At 36.4% G+C, this 21,891-nt stretch overlaps 1 protein-coding gene across 3 annotated transcripts in view; it reads right to left on the reverse strand.

Moving 5' to 3' along the window:
- CTNNA2 (catenin alpha 2) overlaps nucleotides 1-21,891 on the reverse strand; it is a 1,160,134-nt gene that overhangs the window by 907,149 nt on the left and 231,094 nt on the right. For all 3 annotated transcript variants that reach the window (XM_045368554.2, XM_005575464.4, XM_005575466.4), the window contains exon 3: nucleotides 3,971-4,166. In XM_045368554.2, the coding sequence (XP_045224489.1) occupies nucleotides 3,971-4,166 (196 nt within the window). The remainder of the gene's footprint in view (nucleotides 1-3,970; nucleotides 4,167-21,891) is intronic.

Raw genomic sequence — 21,891 nt, forward strand, 5'->3', positions numbered from 1 at the left:
GTACAATATGAAAATTGGCATTTATGCTGAAAACAAAAAGTGACAATACTTTTTAATAAAAACAGAAACGATGCAATAGTAAAGCTAACAGATTTCATTCCCCACAACATGTCATTTAATAAATAAGTCATGTATGGATGCTGGAGGTTGTTTAAAAGAGGTTCTTGTTTCTAAATGTCAGTGTGTCCATAATTTCTGAATATCATCTTCCAAATTAGAAAATAGATTTCTATGATAGAAGGAAAGATACAGTGTTTTAAAGTTTCCATTAACTAAATATCTCGTCCCATTCCATATTCCTTACCCACAAGCTCCTTTCTCTCTACCTCTCTCTGAAAATCAATGCAGGCTCTCATTGGTAAATAAAATTTGGGTAATGGGCAAGCAGGAGAATCAGGTAAAGCCAGATAAGCTAAGGGGATTACATAACAACGAGCTGTGCTAGAGAATGCAAAGAATGGAGATAAGAGCTTCTGGGTATCAAATTCAAACAAGAGACTAAGGACCTTGCTGTCAGGGAAGAGGAGCACGACTCACACCTGAGAGGCACGTGCCGCGGATGGGAGCGACTGCAGAGTGAAAAATAACAAAGCGAATTTTAAAGACTTTTACCCATTTTGGGGGTTATTTTGCATACTATAGTAATGCTTCCTTGAATTTGACACTGTTCAAGAGAAGGAGTATATGGCATTTGAGCTTTATAAAGGTTAGACATGGCCATCATTTCTGATACAGAATTGTTTTGTAACAAGAAATGGATACTATAAAAAGCAAGCTTGAAATATCCTCTAGAAGAGCAACCATTGTTAGCTGTCTTCAATTAGCATCTATAGAAATTTGTTACTCTAATACTCCTAGGATAGTCTGGTCAAGAACTGTGTTGCTTATTATATTATATCCACAAGAACACCATTTCATGTAAGCTTCAAGAAAATGAAAAGATTAGTTTCTACAGAATGTGTGAAAACCAACTTGTAATGACAAAAGAATTCTTAAGAGGTTTTGGAGAAACTAAAGGGAAAATTTTCTCATCATAAAAGACAAACGTTTTCAAAAGAGGCCCAGAGGCCAATCAAACCAGTTTCTACCATGAATACCTTTGCTATCTTCATTGCAAAGATGGATTCATGGATGTATACATTTGTCAAAATTTATCATATTGTAAATTTTAAGTGCATGCAGTTCATCATATGGCAGTCAACCTAAAGAACCCACAACAAAAGAAAAAATAAAAGAACCATCCAGCCTATAGATGCATGAAAACAAACAAGCATCCATCTGCAGTTCAGAAGGAATATCAGTTTTCAAATGCACCTGAAAACTTAGAAGATTTCACATTGCCAAAACACATACGCAAATATACTCTGTCCACAATTGATAAAATGTGGCACATTTAACATTGCAAATTAAAGTAATAATTTAAATTAGTACCATAGAAATGAAATTAGGTTTTAGGAGGAAGGACAGGATGAGGAAGAAGAAGAGGACAGCATGGGGAATGGTATTTGTTAGTGTGGAAGGAGGGTGCTGTTTCCAGGTACTAAATATATAGCTGTGAACTGATACAGTGCTAGGTTTGCAAAAAGAATTGGAACAGACCATTCATTCACCTCTTAATTCAATAATTCAACAAATATTTAATGAGTACTAAGCATTGCAAATCAATGATTAGCAAAAGAGACATGGTCTGGTCTCTACCTTTATTAATTTATAGTATGGCATGAAAGACAGTCACCTCACAAATACTTAATTATCCTGTGAAAAGTAACAAGGAAAGGACCCATTAAAAAGTATGACAGGAGTTTCAGATAAAGTTTCCCTGAGAAGGTGTTCCTTGAGCTGGGAAGTGTAGAAATGTGTGAAAAGGACAGCATATATAAAGGCCCTGGGGCACGAAAACATAGTGCCTTTGAATAACTGAGACAGGAAGCGGTCCATTAAATAGATATTTAGGAGGTAAGATCTAGGAAACTTTACAATAGACTACATTTGGAAGGAAAGGGAAGTAACAAGAATGGCACCAAGATTTATGCAACATGCAACTGAATAGATATGCATTGCATTCTTCAAGATAGAAAATGCAAGAGAGAGACCAAGCTTGGGAGTAGGTGTCTGTTCTGATTTCATGGTCCTTAGAACTTTCAACTACAGATACTGCGTAGGACTACATCAAAATTTAAAAATTCTCTGTGTCAAAGGACACAATAGAGTGAAAAGGCAGTCTACAGAATGGGAGACAATATTTGCAAATCACTTTCTGATAAGGTGTTAATATCCAGACTATATAAAGAACTCCTATAACTTAACAACAGCAACAAAACCGAACAACCTGATTCAGAAATGGGCAACAGACTGGAAATATTTCTCCGAAAAAAATATTCAAATGCCTAAGAAGCATATAAAAAGTTCCTCAACATAAGTAATCATTAGGAAAATATAAATCAAATCTACAACGAGATATCACCTCACACCAATTATGATGACACAATTCACAAAATAAAACAAGTGTTGGTGAGGATTTGGAGAAATGAGAACCGCTGTGCACCATTAGTAGGAGTGCACTACTATGGAAATGGTGCAGCCACTGTGGAAAATAGCATGCAGGCTCTGAAAAATTAAAAATATAATTATCATATGATCCAGTAATACCACCTCTGAGTCTATATCCAAAAGAACTGAACTCAGGGTATTAATGAGAGATCTTTACCTCTATGTTCATAGTAGCATTATTCTCAGGAGCCAAAAAGTGGAAGCAACGCAAACATCTGTGAATGGATGAATGTATAAACAAAATGTGGTATATACATACAATGGAATTTTGAAACATGCTACAACATGTATGAACCTTGAAGACATTACATTAAGTGAAATAAGCCAGTCAAAAAAATACTAATATGTATGATTCCACTTATATAAGGTATTTAGAGCAGTCAAATTCATAGAAAAAAAAAGTAGAATGCTGATTACCAGAGGAGGAGGATATGGGGAATAGTTTAATAGGTATAGAGTTTCCGTTTGCAAGGTGAAATAGATATGGAGATTGCTTGCTCAACAATATGAATATCATTAACACTATCAAACTGTACACTTACAAGTAGTTAAGATTTTTTGTTGTTGTTGTTAAGAGACAGGGTCTCACTCTGTCACCCAGACTGGAGTACAGTGGTGCAATCTTGGCTCACTGCAACCTCCGCCTCCCAGGTCCTAGCAATTCTCCTGCCTCAGCCTCCCGAGTGGCTGGGACTACAGGCACATGCTGCCATGCCTGGCTAATTTTTTGTATTTTAGTAGAGACAGGGTTTCACTGTGTTGCCCAGGCTGGTCTTGAACTCCTGAGCTCAGGCAATCCACCAGCCTTAGCCTCCCAAAGTGCTAGGATTACAGGTGTGAGACACTGCACCCGGCCATAGTTAAGATTTTATGTTGTATATTTTACTACAAATCAAAATTTTAAAATGCTGAATCAACAGCATGATAGCTAGCTAGCTAGAGGGGTAGTTGATTCATTAATGGGTAGCCAGCTTGCTACGTTTGTGAGGAAATCTGTGAACTGAAAATATGAATTTGGGACTCGCAGAAAAAGAAGAATAATTCTCTTACAGTACCTTACATTCTTCTCCCTCTTCATCCATAGAAACTTGATTTTACCATGACTCTATAAACATTAGGTCTTCCCATCCCATTCTCTCTAAAACCTGAGTTTGATGCAAAGTCTCTTTTCATTTACCAAGAAAAAACAACTTGAAGATTTTGAAGTAACAGCAGACATAGAGTGTTTGTAGCTGTACCATACTGCAACAACAAAAACAGCTCTATGTACCACATCCAGCAAACATTAAAAACAAGTGCAGATAGAAAGGAAAAAACGTAAGACTTCCTCTTTGAGTAAATATCCATTGATTCTAAAGAAAAAGTCATTGTTTGCACATCCGTATAGATTCCCCTCGAACAATAACATCATTCTGCCTACCTTGTTTGCGCACATCCTCTACAGCAGCCACCAACTCTTCTTTGAGATCTTGACTCTCCTTAGCGATCTGTTCACCCTTTTCCAGGAAGTTCTGAGTGGCTTGCTCTACAGAGGCAGCTAGTACATGGGCTTTCTTTGACCTCCCTTTCTTTTTACCAGATGGGCCTTTGTTGCTTGTGTTGACAAGTGTAGTCACCTTAAATAGAAAAGAAAAACTGTAAAACTTCTTTGCAAAACTGTCTAGAAGTGTCATGTTATCTCACAATTTCTAAATCTCTGTGTTTATTAAATCATGGGATTTCATTATTAAATCATGAATGCACATCACTTAGCCTCATCACATAGCCTTACCAAGGAAAGTGTGGAATTATATGGATTAGCATACAAATAAATGGTTATCATTTATTTCCTGTAGAAAAACAAAAGCACATGAATAACCAGAAATAGCATACTTGCCAGTAGCTCAAAGTTTCAAGTTCACTCACTTTTACAGACTGACAAGTACAGTGCTCCTTGGAGTACCCAGCGTCAGGGTGGCAAGGAAGCAAAGCAAAAATGGAAGTGCCTCTGAGTACTGAGCCAGGAGAACCAATATCCAGTGCTGAGCCCTGTAAGTCAGGGCAGAGATGAATGAGCAATTAATAAATAATGAGTAGCCAACACCCAGTACTTACATGTTATTTTCCAAGGACTTTTGAATAACTTACATGTTATTTTCCAAGGACTCCCAGCACTTTGGGAGGCTGAGGCAGGCAGATCGCCTGAGGTCAGGAGTTCAAGACCAGCCTAGCCAACATGGTGAAACCCCATCTATACTAAAAATACAAAAATTAGCTGGGCGTGGTGGCAGGTGCCTGTAATCCCAGCTACTCGGGAGGCTGAGGCTGGAGAATCGCTTGAACTCGGGAGGCATAGGTTGCAGTGAGTTGAGATTGCACCATTGGACTCCAGCCTGGGTGACAAGAGCAAGACTTCATCTCAAAAAATAAAATAAAATAAATAAAATGGTAAATTTTATGTGAGGGGAATAAATGATTCAGACTCAACGTTTAGTTAACCAGCTAAAATTCTAGAATCATAATGAGATATGAATCGATTATCACTGTTTTTCTAAGTATCATAATTTGGACACATATCTCAACTGCCAAATTTCTTTTAACACTGTATCTAGAGCTATTTAATTTGCTAACGAGGCTATTACTATCTTTTGAGCAACTTGCTATCTCCTATAAACTTCTGAACCTTTATTTTCCACCAGTGAGAAGTTTGGAGGGGAAATGAATGCAACTGTTCCATATTCTGTTCAACAAAAGTTGCCAGTCATGTTTACTGCTGTATTTTTTTTTTTATCAGCTTCACAAGAATGTAGGTTCTGTGGTTTATTTTCATTGATATTTACCCTGGTTAGCAGACTAAAGATGTTATTGGAGGTTAAGAAAGCCAGTCTACAAAAAAATTCCAAATGGAGTTAGCTTCTGATGTTTACTCCAAATCCCAGAGCAATCAAAGCAATTACTCAAAGTCACAATTAATATCTGGTCAGTTTATAGAGAAAGAGATAACACTGAAAAAAAAAAAGGATTGAATAAATGTAAACTAAGATGATGTGTGTAGATAGAACCAATACTTAAGAGGTGATTAGTGCAGGGTTGGGAGCTGTCATATTTGGCTTTCTTTTGATTGCTAAATAATTATGTACAGTGAACTTAAGAAAGATTCTGTAAGGTCATTTAAGTACAAACACTAGCCAAAAAATGGCAAAATCATTAAATATAAGAATATCCGATAATACTGGTTTAGCTGTAAAATGTGTATGCAATGAGGAACACATTGTAATCTTTTCAGTGCCACCCACACGAGGCAATCATTAAAAAAAAAAGACAGCTTGTCACGAAGATTGCTTTTCTGAGGTGCAGGAGCATTCTCCTTAATGAGGATTTAGTCTAACAATGAACATACTACTCTTCCAAGAACCTCAACTCCCCAGAACAGCCAATACCTGGAAACAAGCACAGAAGTCCCCTAAGCAAACACAGCAACCATCTCTACCATCTGCATTTAGGCCAGGCACCTTTTATCAGAGGAAAATACTCCCTATTCTCACTGAGATGTAATTTATTCTCGTTTTATACATAATTATGAGATGTTTCATAATCTACTTTTTTAGACTTCACAAATTAGAAAAAATAGGGTGGAGAGGAGCTATTAATTTTAGATAAATTGACATTTTTAAGAAGTAGAAGCTGGTAGTGACTCCACCAAAATTGCTACACGACTATAATGTGGGTTCATTTTCTGGAGGGGCTGACACGTTTCTAGCCTTCTACATGTCATGGTGCGTTACTGCATTAGGCATAGTTTAGGTGATGCAAATAATAGCAAACCAGTAGAAAATGTCAGTTTTGTGGGGAAAAAGAAACCATGGAATATTACCAGGAAGTTCCTAAGAAAAATGTGATTACTTTCAGATGAAGCAAATCAATCCTTATTTAGTAAAAGCTCTCATGTAGTCATGGTAGAAGAGCACAAAGGGAAGAAACGGAAAAGAGGCAAATAGAAAGAAAGGGATGGGCTTCCATAAAGGCTCATGTCTTAATCAGCTTGGAATAAACAATTGTCAATGCTTTTCACTGCTATTCAGTGTTTTATTGGAGGACAAATTAATAAATTAGATAAGAAAAAGAAAGAAGATATGTAAGTATTAGAAGAGTAGACATTAAATTACATCTTAACTTATAGAGAATATGATTCTTAAGAAAATAAAAAATAATTAAAAGACAAACAAGTCCAACTACTACAAGAGCAAACAGCAAGGTGGCTAGATACAATATAAACAATAAAAACCTAATGGAAGAGCAGTAACAAAGGAGAAATGTGTTTTTAAATATGCCATTCACAATAAGCATACATTTATATGATCAGAAATAACCATAACATAACATGTAGAAAGTCACATGGGGGAAAATAACATTTTAGTGAAGAACATAAAAAAAGATGTACATAATACAGAGACATCCCATGTTCTTGGATGGGAAGACTCAAGATTGAAAAGACGTCATTTCTGCCCAGTTTATTCTAAAATTAGCATTCTAGATATTTACATAGTAAATAACCAAGAAAGCCTCTCATTCGGTTCAGATGTCTTTTTTTTTTTTTTTTTTTTTTTTTTTTTTTTTTTTGAGACGGAGTCTCGCTCTGTCGCCCAGGCTGGAGTGCAGTGGCCGGATCTCAGCTCACTGCAAGCTCCGCCTCCCGGGTTCACGCCATTCTCCTGCCTCAGCCTCCCGAGTAGCTGGGACTACAGGCGCCCGCCACCTCGCCCGGCTACTTTTTACTGTAAACTTAAAATATCCTCTCATTCAGTTTGGTTCTCTTTTTACCATAAACTTAATAAACTTTTCAGTAAATTAGAGACAGATTATTTAAGATTAGCATATGCAGGACTCTTGCTCCTCACTTCTGGCCAGTATATCAAATGTTTAAATGGAAGTAGCAAAAGTAGTTTAGATCCATTAGTAGGTGAAAAAGTTGTGTCTATCTTTTTAAACTAACCACTCTTGGGAATTCTCAACCTAGCCCTTGCTATGCAAATGCACTGATTTAGTCCCACTCTCCTACCTTCCTCCTGAGTTGTCCTGCCCGTTCTCTTGCCACCCTATGACAATGCGTGCCACTCTACACTACTGCACACTTTCCTTTTCTCCCACCTGAAGTGTCATTTTTTCCCAAGTATGTTAAAGGCTTTTACTCTTCTTGAGCTGTGCCTATATTTACACCTAAAATTCTGAAAGTTCATATCCATCTACTTCGGTTCTATCTTGTTATTTTACAGGTAGGGAAACTCAGCTTAGAGAAGTTACCTTAGGTGAAAAAAAGAACTTCTTCAAATTCACATGGCTCCAGAGATACAAAAGGCTAAATTATTCTTGTGTTCTATGCTGTATCTTTGGAACTTGAGAACTCACCATTCTCCTCTTGTTTTTCCTTCAAACAATGAGAGGCTGCTAAAAGACAAAATAATCTTAAAATGTATTTATTCTCTACATTTGTCTCACAACATTTATTTGTGTCCTATTGGTTGTCTTTTCATTCAAAGGCATTATTTATATATGTTAATGTATATTTATAAATGTTAGTGAAATGTTAACCAACTATGTTATCCCATCTTCCTGCAATGCCCTGTAATATCTGATGTATTCAACAGTCTCAGTCTAGAAAATGCATATTAGGGCTCTTTGTGTCAGCTGAAAGTAAAAGAAGGACAAAAGTATTTCAAAAATCTTATAACTAACCAAATAGTAGATCTTAGGGTTCCTATGTAACAATGCTTTTCTATGGGTAAATCAAAGAACAATAAGGAAATTCATTGCTTAAAAAAGAACAAGATCCTGTCCTTTGCAGGATCATGGATGGAGCTAGAGGACATTATCCTTAGCAAACCAATGCAAGAACAGAAAATCGAATACTGCATGTTCTCACTTACAAGTGGGAGCTAAATGATGAGAACACATGGACACATAGAGGGGAACAACACACACTGGAGCCTATCAGAGGGTGGAGGTTGGGAGGAGGGAGAGAATCAGGAAAAATAACTAATGAGTATTAGGCTTAATACATGGGTGACAAAATAATCTGTACCTCAAACCCCCTTGACACAAATTTACCTATATAACAAACCTGCACATGTACCTCTGAACTTAAAATAAAAATTAAATTAAAAAAAAGAAATTTATTGCTCAGTCATGAAGAACCAAGATATACTAAAGATCAGGAATCAAAGATTTTTAGTGAAGAAAATGACTACCTAGTCCCATGGATCCACCCACCACCTCTCAAGTCAGTTAGGGAATATCAGAATTATTAATTCTAATGAATAGTGCCGTCAGCTTCTGCATACGAATATAGCTGCATCCACAACTGGATGCCTTAGAGAAGTCAGAGCAGCAGGAACACATTTTGATCAAAAGGTGGGAGCCACAAGGTGGCCCAGTTGCTGGAATTGCAGGTATCTGTGCGTAAGTTTGATATGCAAACTGACAGTAGGTCTTGGTAGACGGTACTCAGAGACTTTTTAAGTGTCTAATGCAGCTTGTTGGCAGTCTTGTAAGAAATGGCTTATTCTGGACTTCACCACCACACAATATATCCATGTAACAAAACTGCGCTTGTACCCCCTGAATCTGTATTTTTAAAAAGGCAAATGTCAGCATGCTTTCTTGAACATTCATCATAAGCTGTTTTCTTTCAGTGAATGAAAGAGCTTGACAGAGAAAAACTTTTGTAAGCAGACATTGAGAATATGTTACTAGAACATGGGCCCTATGAGGACAAGTAGAGAAATCCAGAAATAAAAGGCAAATGTAAGCACACTTTCTTTAAGATACATCAGAAGCTGTTTTCTTTCAGTGAATGGAAGAGTTTGACAGAGAAATCCTTTTGTAAGCAAACACTGAGAATATGTTATTAAAACATGTTTCTGTCTCAAAACAAATGTTTCATTCTATGGAAATCCTTGGTTGGATGTTAGGTCTCCCTCTGCCCCAACCAGGGATTCTCTCTAATTCCCACTCTTAACTTTCACCCAAGGCAAGGATCACTCAAGATCCACACATTCTTCTTTCCTATCCATTTGCAAACAATAGGGAGAAAAAAAAGGGGGGGCCGGTGGTGGGGGAGGGGGGTGCGGGGGAAGCAAAGTCCCTGCAACAAAAACTGGTAGTAATAGCATGAATATTGACACATCTCAAGATGGAGTTCATGTTTTCCAAGGCAGTAAGGAAATCAGTCTTACTTGAGAATAAAGCAAACCTATAAATCATTTGGAAAGTAAGGTTAGATAGATGTAATGGAACAAAACTTTGCAAGGCTTTGAAAGCCAAGTTAAGAAATTCAGATTTTATTAGTCACTGCCAAGTTTTTTTTTTTAAAAGAAAAGCGTGGGTTCAAAGTGTCCATTTCTCTTTCCATTCATTTCTCAGCCCAGTGAAATTTGCTTTAATCCTCTCACCTCCTGTAGCAGAGTCCTCTTAAGTTAGTTAACAGGTTGTTAAATCAAATCATTTTTATCTTATAATACCATTCTACCACATTTAGTGCCATTGACTCAATTCCACTTCCTCCTAGAAATATCTCCTGGCTAATTTTCTTAGCAGTAATCATTTCCTTCTCCAAATTCATATAGTTTTAAAAGGAACATATATTACCTGCCACCAAACTCACTTATTTCTGCACCCATCTTTATCTCTATCCCTCCTAAAACAGGAAAAGCCTGCTATTACCATCACCCCTTTAACTAATTTCCTAATCACATCCTCCAGAACTGTTGCATTAGCTGTGCCAACTTCCCGCTAAATCTTCAACATCCTCCTCTCTGCAGACTTCCTAACCACAACCTATAAGAATACTCAACTTTGCCCTAGCCCTACCCCAAATATTTCCTCAATCTCTCTGCCTCTCCTTAAAGAGAAGAAATTCTGCAGGTCACAGGTAAGAATGTAAGTGTTCAAGGGTCCTTGGACCTTAATCTAATAATGGTCCCAGGAGAACCTTGGCCAGTGGAAAACTAAGAAATAGTCAGATAATAGGCACCATTGTTTTCAGATATGTTAATGGTGCGATCTGAGTATAAAACTGAGACCCAGGCTGGTATAGACTGCTCATGACCTAAAGTCCTAAAGTAGACCCACCACTCCTGCACAATGGCAGTAGTGCAGTGGCCAAGACCATTTCATTCATTTCTCTTTCTTGCAATGTGTTGTATTTTAAGACAATTTGTCAACTTGACTATGTCTCTTCTACCTGATCAGTACTCTACTTTTAGGCTCTAAAAGCTCAACAGACATGAAATACTTCTTTCTCCAAAATAATAATAAGCAATAGTCAGGGCATTAAGGCACTTTGTCTTGGAAACTCCATTACACAGATTTTGAAATGTGAGAAGGACCTGAGACTTGTGACAGAGCAACTCTGTTGCTTCCTGAAACCAGCGACAGGACAGTGTAGTTTGTCTAAGCCTTACTCATGGGGCAGCCAGCTGAACAACTTTAGCACACTGATACTCCAAGTGAGCTGTGGAGAGCATCAGTGTTATCCAGGCTTGTTAGAAATGTAGAATTACGGGCTCCATTCCAGACCTACTAATAGTTGATTCATATGCATATTAAAATATAAGAAATGCTAAAATTTGGCATGATTATTTTCCAACTTTATTATCCCTAACATTCCCCTAGATTCCTGTAAGAAGGCAAATTTCTGGACTCTACCCACAGAGCTTCTGATCAGTTAAGTCTGGGTGTAGGCATTTTGCATTCGTTGCATACAACTAAGATTTGTATGGATTATAAACTTTACTTTCAGAAACATTTATCTAGGAGTCTAACTAAAGCAAAAAAAAGTGAAAGACAGAGCAGTGACTTTTTTTTTTTTTTGAGACAGAGTCTCGCTCCGTTGCCCAGGCTGGAGTGCGGTGGCACAATCCTGGCTCACTGCAACCTCTGCCTCCTGAGTTCAAGCTATTCTCCTGACTCAGCCTCCCGAGTAGCTGGGATTTCAGGCACCCGCCCCCAAGCCCAGCTAATTTTTTGTATTTTTAGTAGAGATGGGGTTTCGCCATGTTGGGCAGGCTGGTCTCAAACTCCTGACCTCAGGTGATCTGCCTGCCTCTGCCTCCCAAAGTGCTGGGATTACCAGCATGAGCCATCGCGCCCGGCAGCAGTGACTTTTAACAGGTAAAACCTTCCTCTCATTTTAGGTGCCATGATACATCATGATTCCTTACAAACAGCTTGGTGAAGCAATTCACTGTCTTTCGGTGGGAAAGCATCTCCTCTATTACGCAGGTACAAGGAACTTGGAAAAGTGAGAGTGTACATATATAAATGCGGTGAAATTGTTGAGCTCTCCAGAAAAACCAATAAAGCCAAACCAAGATAACTTGGGCATTGTTTTGCTAGATGCCTAAAGACTCATGCACTTTGCAGATATGAGTAGTAACTTTTTGTGAATTCTACTGCGGTGTTGCTCTAAAGTAGTTCAATCTTCATGATTACTCGGCTAACACAAGGGAAGCCTTCAATTGCTGCCGAAACCTATAAAGATTAAAATTTAAAACAAGTAAAAATTAAAAAAATTAGAAATTCCAAAGCAAGACATTTTTGGGGTGAATGTTTGAAGACAACATTACACAAAACACTCTATTCCAGGATCAACTGAAGATAAATGAAAAATTCCTGAAAGAGGAAAACTTATGTAACTAACTTGAAATATGAAGTTAAGTCTTCATATAGCAATATATTTGATAATACCAAACTTCTAAGGAGAAATCTTGTCAGGTTTTAATGACCAGTTAAAAATTAACTGCCAAGTAATACATCAAAATGATGTTTTTCTTAAAGTATCCTTCCTTGAACCACCTGATTTATTCATTTAGCAACGATAGAGTAAGTGCAAATATGGCTTGTGCCTTTTCTCATAAAATACATAAAAAGATACATGCTTACCTTCTGCTATACTCTATTAGAAGTTATTTCCTAGAGCAGAATATTTGTGAGATTTAAAGAGATATGTATGTTATATGTTGTACACATCAGACAGAAAGGTGGACCAACAAAGTTATACAAATTCTGACACAAAAGGAGGTGATAATACAAACTTATTTCAACTTCACTAATAACTAAGATAAAACTTTCACAGAAACTACTACAATAGAAACTACCACAATAGGATCTCTTGTTGAACGGATCATTTCTCTCAAGCACAACTTCACACTTTATTTCAGATTAAAAAAGAAATCTTAAGAACCACAGTTATTGATGCTTCCACAGCCTCAAAAGTCAGAAACAATGACCTTTTAATGATGCATTAATAATTTATAGAGGAAAAATCCCCAGAGAATTAGTCTGTCTCTTTGTCTTTGAAATTTCCTTCCCATTATCTGATAGTAACTGCATAGAATTCAGATGCATGCCCACTGATACTGAGACCTGGAAAACCAGCTTTCTGAAACCTTGAAGATATGGTCTTATGATTTAATTATCTAAGATAGGACTGAACTGGCACTAATTAATTATTGCTATAAAGAAAGCCTATAATTAATGTATTATACTTATTAATTATTGTAGATGCACCCTCAACTTTTAAATAAGGCCATGAGGCAAGCCTTATAACTCAGTTGCTGTGGTATACATTTCCTGAAGAAAATAATAGCAAGTAGAATTCAGAAATAACCCCCCAAATAAATATCTATGATTGGGTGAGATATTTTTATGGCCAACACGAATAGCCAGTCATATGTATATTAAAATTTTTCTGTGGCTGCAAATCATGGAGTAGAGCATTTGGGAACTGGATCATCCTTCCATGTTGTAGGTGAGATGCGATTTGAACTCATTTCCTAGGAAGTGTTTCAGTAGTGTCTATGAGCCAATACAAAGTACAGCAGCCTTTTCTTAACTTTTTTTTTTTTTTTTTTTTTTTGAGACGGAGTCTCGCTCTGTCGCCCAGACTGGAGTGCAGTGGCGTGATCTTGGCTCACTGTAAGCTCTGCCTCCCGGGTTCACACCACTTTTCTGCCTCAGCCTCTGGAGTAGCTGGGACTATAGGTGCCCGCCGCCATACCCAGCAGCCTTTTCTTTATGCACGTATTCTTCAGACGAAACTCAATATTCCCTAGAGAATATCAACTAATATTTTTTCCAGTCTCTATTAGGGCATGATGTTTCATATTTAAACAGCAGCATAGATAAGCTCCATTCTTGGTAACCTCCAGAGAGTATGGTCTAGATCACTGCCATCCAAAAGCTTGCCTGAGAGAAACATTTAGTTTGCTTAAGGATGTTCAGTCCATCTCTCTCTCACCACCTAGTACAAAACACCAACTACTCTACATTAAAGCAGATAAGCCAGGAGAGAAGAAGTATTATACTGGACACTGGTAAAAGTGTTTCTACTGACTTATTGTGATACCACTTACCTCAATGGGAGGATACTACTGCACAAAGTCATAGGATGCTCACTGTGTATTCTCTAAGGTTATTGATGAGATATTATTGTTGCTCACATTCTACATAAATATTTGTTCATTTCAGTACCAATGATATTGATACTTCTTCTTAAAAACTGGTTTGATTTTGTTTTATGATTTTAAGCTGCACAATAAATTAAGATTTCCTTTTCCTTTTTGTACTGACTTCAAAACAGTTTCACCTAAACTTATGGTCCCTTCAGGAAGGCATATGATGTAATGATGATTGTTACCAAATTAGTCTCAATCCTGCTCCTTAGTTGTTCTTACATTCATCTTGCTTTCTTAAAAGCATTTTCCTTTAAGATGTTTTAATCTTTCTGTACTTTATATATCCTTAAAATTTCCTGAAACCTTTGCTGGAAGACAGTAGAATATTTTGTATTTCATTAATTCTAAGGTATACCTTTTCACCAAGGTTTAACATATACAAAATAAGAATGAGTGTTACAATTTATGTCATTTTTAAAGATCTACTTGACAGAACTTATTTTTTTTTCTTAGAGTATCTAAAATATATATCTTACAGTTGATGGCATCTTTGATTTGATAAAACACAATAAACCAAGCAACGAAAAGAAACAAACTTGTTTAAAGGATCTATTACCAACCTAGGTTACCCTAAAATCTATACAACTTTCAGTATCTACACTTACAGCCAATGAAAAGTGAAGCTCAAAATTAAGACATCAAAATAATGCCAGATATTCACTGAAGAAGCAATGCTTAGAACCAAGGATTTTAAATGGGTAATGAGGCATTCCTCTTTTTCAAATTCCAAAACATTTTAACGGTCAGTGCCCATCTGAGAAAATCCATGCTGTTGAGAATGTCCCTAGAAATTAAAAATTCAATTCCATTCATGAGTCACTATTTTGCATTTACTAAGGTTAAAACAAAATAAAACAAAGTAAAGCCAGAGTGTTCCAAGAAAGAGTAGAAACAAATCTGAAAGCACGACAGACACAAAATATTTTCCAATCAATAGTATGTTAGGCAAAGGATTCAGTTTACCCAAATTCTCATTCCCCCAACATTAATCATCTTTTTATTGTACTCTTTGATTGACATGGGCACAAGGTTTGATATTTTCTTTTTTTAAGGTTAGTGGACTCCAGCACAGGGTGCACACACTCTATAGGGAATAGTAGACGGTGGGATGCAGGAAAAATACCAAGATGCTATATTGATTTTTGTCTACAAATATAAAACAATGTAGCCTGACTACTGTTTCATATAAGGACTTACACTAGGACCACCACCCATCCCTACCTTAGATGGTCACATGTCACATATGATAAATGGGGTATCTTGAGGGAAGGGTAAGGGCCCACAAATCCAGGAATTGCAGGGGTGACCTTACACATTGATGTGTACCTGGTAAGTGGATTTAAGTCTTAAATATCCTAGTTTTCACACACACTTGCACACACACACACACCCATGCATAGAATGGAACGGACTTTAAAAGACTATAAATAAACTGGAGATCGAAGATAGTACTAAAAATACAAGCATAAGTAAACTATAAGAAAACACATAGCCGACATTAACTTTATTCATAATACAACCTCTTTGCCAACTAGGTTATGAGGCTGAAAAAACATATAATCTCATCAGAGCTGAGAAGTACAAATATGTGTTTGCATCTATTATTGCTGACAATGAAATCTCATCCCAGGGTCCTTAAGATATTAGCTCATGATGGTTTAAAGCAATTATGACTTGCAAATCTTTAAAAAGAGAAAACACCCAGCAAATTTAGCCATTTGAGATATACTTGTTGATTTTTATTCTTAGTGAAAAGCAAATTTATCATGTTTGTAATTGTTAGTGGAGAAGACCGCTGGGTACCACCAACCAACCCACTTCTTTTTCCTGTGGACATAATGTGAGACTGTATTTTTCACTCTCATTTGAAGTTGATGTGGTCAACTGACAAATTCCAGCCAATGAAATGTGAGCATCAGTGAGTGCTGTTTATTCTTCTCAATCTGGTGCATTAAAATCCATCCTCCATGTTTTTTGTTTGTTTGTTTGTTTTTCTCCCAACTGGCAAACTTGGAAGCCAGGTGTTGAAGATGAAGAAGCCACAAGTTGAAAGGAGCCTAACTTCCTGAAGTTTCCCTTGGAAGAGAGTGACCTATGGATCAGAAAGACCCATTGAGATATTATGTAGCAAGAAGAAAACTTCTGTTAAGTCTCTGAGATTTTTAAAGATCCTCTATTACAGCAGCTAATATCACTGTATACAGTTAATAAATAGAATGTTGTTTTCAAAAGTTTATGCCATTCTTTTAAATGTCTTTTGTGTATATTGTGTAATGTATGTAATACATTATTAGTTCAGGAATGTAAGCTAATTTAGAAAAATAAATAACACACACATTCTCTATTTGTATGCACACAGAGACATACACAAACTTTTTTTTTGTTTTACTCTTTTAGGTTATTATGAAAATAGTTCTATTATAACATTTGGTGGATAAAGCTTTGCCTGCCAGTCTCGTGCTTTTTAGGTGGGTTTCACACACTTTTTTCTATGAGTTGCTAGGAACAAAATCCCCCCCGCCTTTTTTTTTTTTTTTTTTTTTTTTTTTGAGATGGAGTCTCACTCTGTCGCCCAGGCTGGAGTGCAGTGGTGCGATCTCGGTTCACTGCAACCTCTGCCTCCCGGGCTCACATCATTCTCCTACCCCAGCCTCCCGAGCAGCTGGGACTACAGGCACCTGCCACCATGCCTGGCTAAGTTTTTTTATATTTTTAGTAGAGACAGGGTTTCACCGTGTTCGCCAGGATGGTCTTGATCTCCTGACCTCGTGATCCGCCCGCCTCGGCCTCCCAAAGCCCATTTTTTATATGAAAAAAAATTAAACTGCCAAGTCCTTGTTCTTATACAGTTCTGGGAATCCATTCTCTTCATTTTTCAATGACCTGAGAATAATTCAGTTGCCACTTGTTGGCATCTCTCAGAGCAGAAAACGAACAACAGGGAGACAAATATCACAAATCCAAAGTTTTTCAAGTCAGATTGCAAACTTTTTCTTATGGAAAGACCCAACTACTGACTCTAAAAAGAATTATTGAGAATGAAATTTCAAACAGCTCAGTTAATGGCTTTAGTAAATTATGACATTAGTATAGATTTTTTAAATAAGCCTACAAATACAGGTAGATATAGTTGGTATGTATACAGTCCAATGTATTTATAAATTTTTCAAATGTTACTTGCAGACTTTAAAAGCTTTTACTCTTTTTAGTGTCATTTTAGGAGAAAATGAGTGATTTCTGCTAACTGGAAGAATTTTGTCTGAATATTTATTTTTGTTCTTAAAGAGACAAACTGCATTTGATGGTAAAAAACAAAAATAAAGCTGTAGAATAAATATTTTTCTGCCACCCTCTCAACTTGAGAGCACGTTAAGGGCTATGGCCAAATGCCTTAAAGATATCTCAAATGTCTGATCATCTCCCTCAATACTTCCAGCCCAAATGCAGCTCACCAACAACCAGTCAGATTTTCCACTCACTAAAATCCTTACCAAACCTCCACTAGCAATGAATTTTCTATTTCTATCCACTCACAAGCATCTCAATGTATCCTTTTCCTTTGGATGAAAATGATAAGCAAAACCTAACATGTAAGTGAACTCACATCCCTCTAACACAAACAGTTCTGGTGGGTAGCCACAAGCTATCACATCTCCTCTTGTCTTTTACACCTGTATGGGTTTTGCAGCGGGATTATCAATCAGTTTGAATGCTGGATACAGAAAAACACATTAGTCCATTTCAGAAATCAGAAAAAGTTTTTCAGAAAACAGATCAACCACATTTGGCAACACTGCTGATGACCTGAGAATACAGGGCTCACTGAGACCACACTTCAATAAGCAAATCTAAATCATCAATGAAAAATCATCAAAATCATCGTCAAAACACAGGAGATTCAAGAACTTTATCACCATGCCCTGTCTGTTCTTATTTCATTGGCTGAAGCTCGTATTTGTTCCTACTAATTATAGAAGGTAAAGGCAACATTCAAAAGTAACACAATTCAAAACAAAGAAAATTTCTAGTAACCTAAAAAAACAAACCCATATTTTGATATGGGGGATTATAGCTTAAATGACTGACCTTAAAAAGTAATAGTGTTTGAAATTAATTTATTTATTCTTGTTTAATATTAGTTTCCTTGATATTAATTTCTTTTAAATTTCTTAAAAGAAACATCCAAGTAGGAAAGTATGGATATAAACCTCATTGCATCAAATAAAAATGATTTATTTATTTTTCTCATTTTTTTTGTAGTAACCACTGAATTTATTTTTTATTTATTTACTGTTTTGGTCTATCTCTTTGTCTCTCTCTCTGTAACATGAAAGGAATTCTAGCCTATATTTGTGTCCTGTGTATGTGTATATGTGTGTACACTCTACCTTGAGTTTCATGGTTTTGTCATATGACATATATTTTTAAAAATACTATATCAAATCATGGTAACTATGATATATTGAAAATGTAAATTTCAAGCTACCTTTTAGAAATAATGAAAAGGAGCTTTAGATTCTTAATAAGCTTGAACATTAATAGCTGGAATTAATACTAAAATGAAAAATATAAATAATCTATTATGATTTCTTGGAATAAAACCAACAATACTAGTCTCCTATAAAGAAAATTATACTTGAAAGCCACAGGGAGCTAAGTTTAACACAAGCCTACTAAGTTCTAAGAAAAAAAATCTCTCCACTAGCATATATAAAAACAGTTTCTTCCAAATATTAGAAGCAGAAAAATCTCAACAAAATCTCATCCTTCTATTGTTTATTAGTTTCTACTCTAGAATTAAAGTAAACTGTGATTAATAATGCTACCTTGCTCTTTGCTTAATAGAACATTAAATACTAAGTGTTCTCCAGATATGCTCAGCTCATTACACATACAGCACATGTTTGTGAGAATAAGGAAATAAAAGTATTATCCCTATTACTCAGATAAGAAAATCAAAGCTTTGAGCAATTTGCCTGCCAGAAGTCATAAAGCCTATCAAAGAAGAAGAATTCAGGTTATAATTTGTCTGACATTTGTAGTTTATTACCCTAAGATAATGATCAACACATATTAGTCTCATTTTACATAATACAAATTTTTAAATCTATAATCAATTGGTTTTATGGCAAGACAACTGATGTGGTTGCATAATTTTATTACAGTATGCATGACACACTCGATTTTAAGACATTCCCTTGTTTTTCAAAGAAACAATTACATCATACACTGACATTTTCTGATTTTGATGTGTAAGTGTACATTATTATTCTTCCATTAAATTACAAACTGCTGGTAAAGTGCCAGTGATGTGAAAAAAGGCCACATTGATATTTTACTGTAGGGTCATCTTCATGGATAGAATGCCAGCCTTCCACTTGAATGCACTACCATATTGTCAAGCTGCATTCCTTAAGCATCACTTCTTGGAGGCCTCAAGCTTCTCGGGAATGTTTGATGACTTAAAGGGGAAATGAGCAGGTTGTAATTATGCTTGTCAAGGTTCTTCTCGTGAATCTTTATTTGGACAACTCACACGCAAAAAGAAAGCAGCTCATTTTCTAATTCAGGATATCGTTTCTCTTTAAAACTGGTATTAGCATTTCTGAAACTGCAGAATGGGCCCTGGGTAATTAGTACGGAAGCATTCAATACTGCAGAGTGAAATGTCAGTGAAAGGAAGCAGCATGGGGCACGGGACAGAAACAATACAGAATTTGGAACTTGCCATTTCTTACTTAGGTGACAAATGATTGAATCTGAGACTCAGCTTCCTATTCTGAAAAATGAAGACGAAAATATACACCTTATAGGGATGCTGTGAGGCTTAAGTAAGACAGTTTATTTAAGGAACTTAGCTCTGTAACCAAAGGAATGCTCCAAAAAATAATATTGAACATACAACCACAAGGGGAAAGAGTGCCGGACATGAGGTCAGAATAATTGAACTTGAGCCCCAGACCAGCCACTTACTGTATAAAATTGAGTTCAATTAATCTCTTTGGGATACATTTTTGTCAGCTATAAATTATAAATTATCCTTAAGTTACTTCACATTTCTACATTCTATGTGCAAATAAAGTAAAATTCTTGACTCCTGGTTCATGATGGTAAGTTTTATATACAAATATCTGAAATCTGTTCTGTATTAACTGAGATAAACTAAAATAAATGGGATAGTATTGATTTTCAATGAATTTTTATGTCAAAATTAAGAGGGATTCACAAAAGAATATGAGAGATCTCCTTTTCTGGTATCTTTCCAAGTCATTTAGGTGGCTAAGCTAAAGACATTCTGGGGCTTACAGGGAGTCCTGCAGATCTCAGGACCACTCCTGTCTTTCATCCAAGTATTTTATGGAATTCCTCAACACATGCCATGCTTATTGTCATATATACTCTTTCTTTTGTTCTAATGTGTTTTTAATAAGCTTTCAATCTGATTATATTTGTATAGTACCACTAAATTAGCTTAATTACAAAGTCTAATCTTTTTGTTTTAAGCAATGCATAATTCCCATGTATTTTCTTTACATTTTTCATACAGAATGTGCAAAACCAACAATTTTTCAAATTAAAGTTATATTTTTAGCAATGTGCTAGTGATTTTGAGAAGTCGAGGGTTTGTTAAGCAAGGAAGTCTAAGACAGGTGTTTAACTGGACTAATTAAGCAACATGTAGTCACTTCCGGTTTTCATTTGCTCTTTGTGAATGCAGATAAGCAACACAGTGATTGCCTAATTACACTATTTAAAACTGACTCACTTTTTATAGCCAAGGATTTTTTTAAACCAACAATAACAAATCCAAAACCTAATATGTAATCTGAGGTCTAATGTATTTCCTCATGTTCTAGCCATTATTTTATAAGTAAATCAATCAACCTAACTATGCCAATAGGCAGATAGAATCTCTTTACCCCATTTTAAAAGATATGCCTTGTTTTCCAAAGAAATACTTACATCATATACTGAAATATTATTATTTTGATATGTAAGTGTACATTATCATTCTCCCATTACACCAGCGGTCCTTAACCTTTTTGGCACCAGGGACGGGTTTCATGGACAACAATTTTTCCACCGGGGGAATGTGTCGGAGGGAGGAGGGGTGGTTTCAGGATGAAACTGTTCCACCTCAGATCAGGCATTTGTTATTACAAGAAGCAGCAACCTAGATCCCTTGCGTGTGCAAGTCACAATGGGGTTCGTGCTAGTAAGAGAATCTAATGCCCCTGCTGATGTGACAGGAGGCAGAGCTCAGGTGGTAAGGCTCACACGCCATTCACTCACCTCCTGCCGTGGGCTCCTAACAGGCCATGGACAGGTACTGGTCCACAACCACGGGGTTGGAGACTTCTGCATTAAACCACAAACTACTTAAAACACAAACTATAATAGTACAAACTAAATATTTTATCTATCTATATATATAGATACACACACACACGCACACACACACGCACACATACATTCATATCTCTATCTATTGACTGATGGACCAAAAGAAAGCTGTGTAGATGTGAACATGAAATTCAACAGAAGCTCATTTCAGTGTTTTCTAATCACCGGGATTACACCAATCTAGTGTCAAAGGTTAAGAGTATGTCTTCTAGAAATGAAAACAGATTTAGAAAAAGGCTATGCCTGGTAAACTGCAACCTGCTGGCTAACTTTTATATGGCCTATGTGCCTAAACCCAAGTTTGCTCAATCTCAAACCCTATACTTGCAGATCTGCAGACCTAAGGTCACCTGGCAGAGGGAGAAATATCCAGACAGCGGGATTCACATGCATTTCCTTAGTAGGATCAGTGGACTCTCATCATTCACTCACTGTGTTTCAACTA

This window comes from Macaca fascicularis, chromosome 13, assembly GCF_037993035.2.
Source record: "Macaca fascicularis isolate 582-1 chromosome 13, T2T-MFA8v1.1".
NCBI lineage: Eukaryota > Metazoa > Chordata > Mammalia > Primates > Cercopithecidae > Macaca > Macaca fascicularis.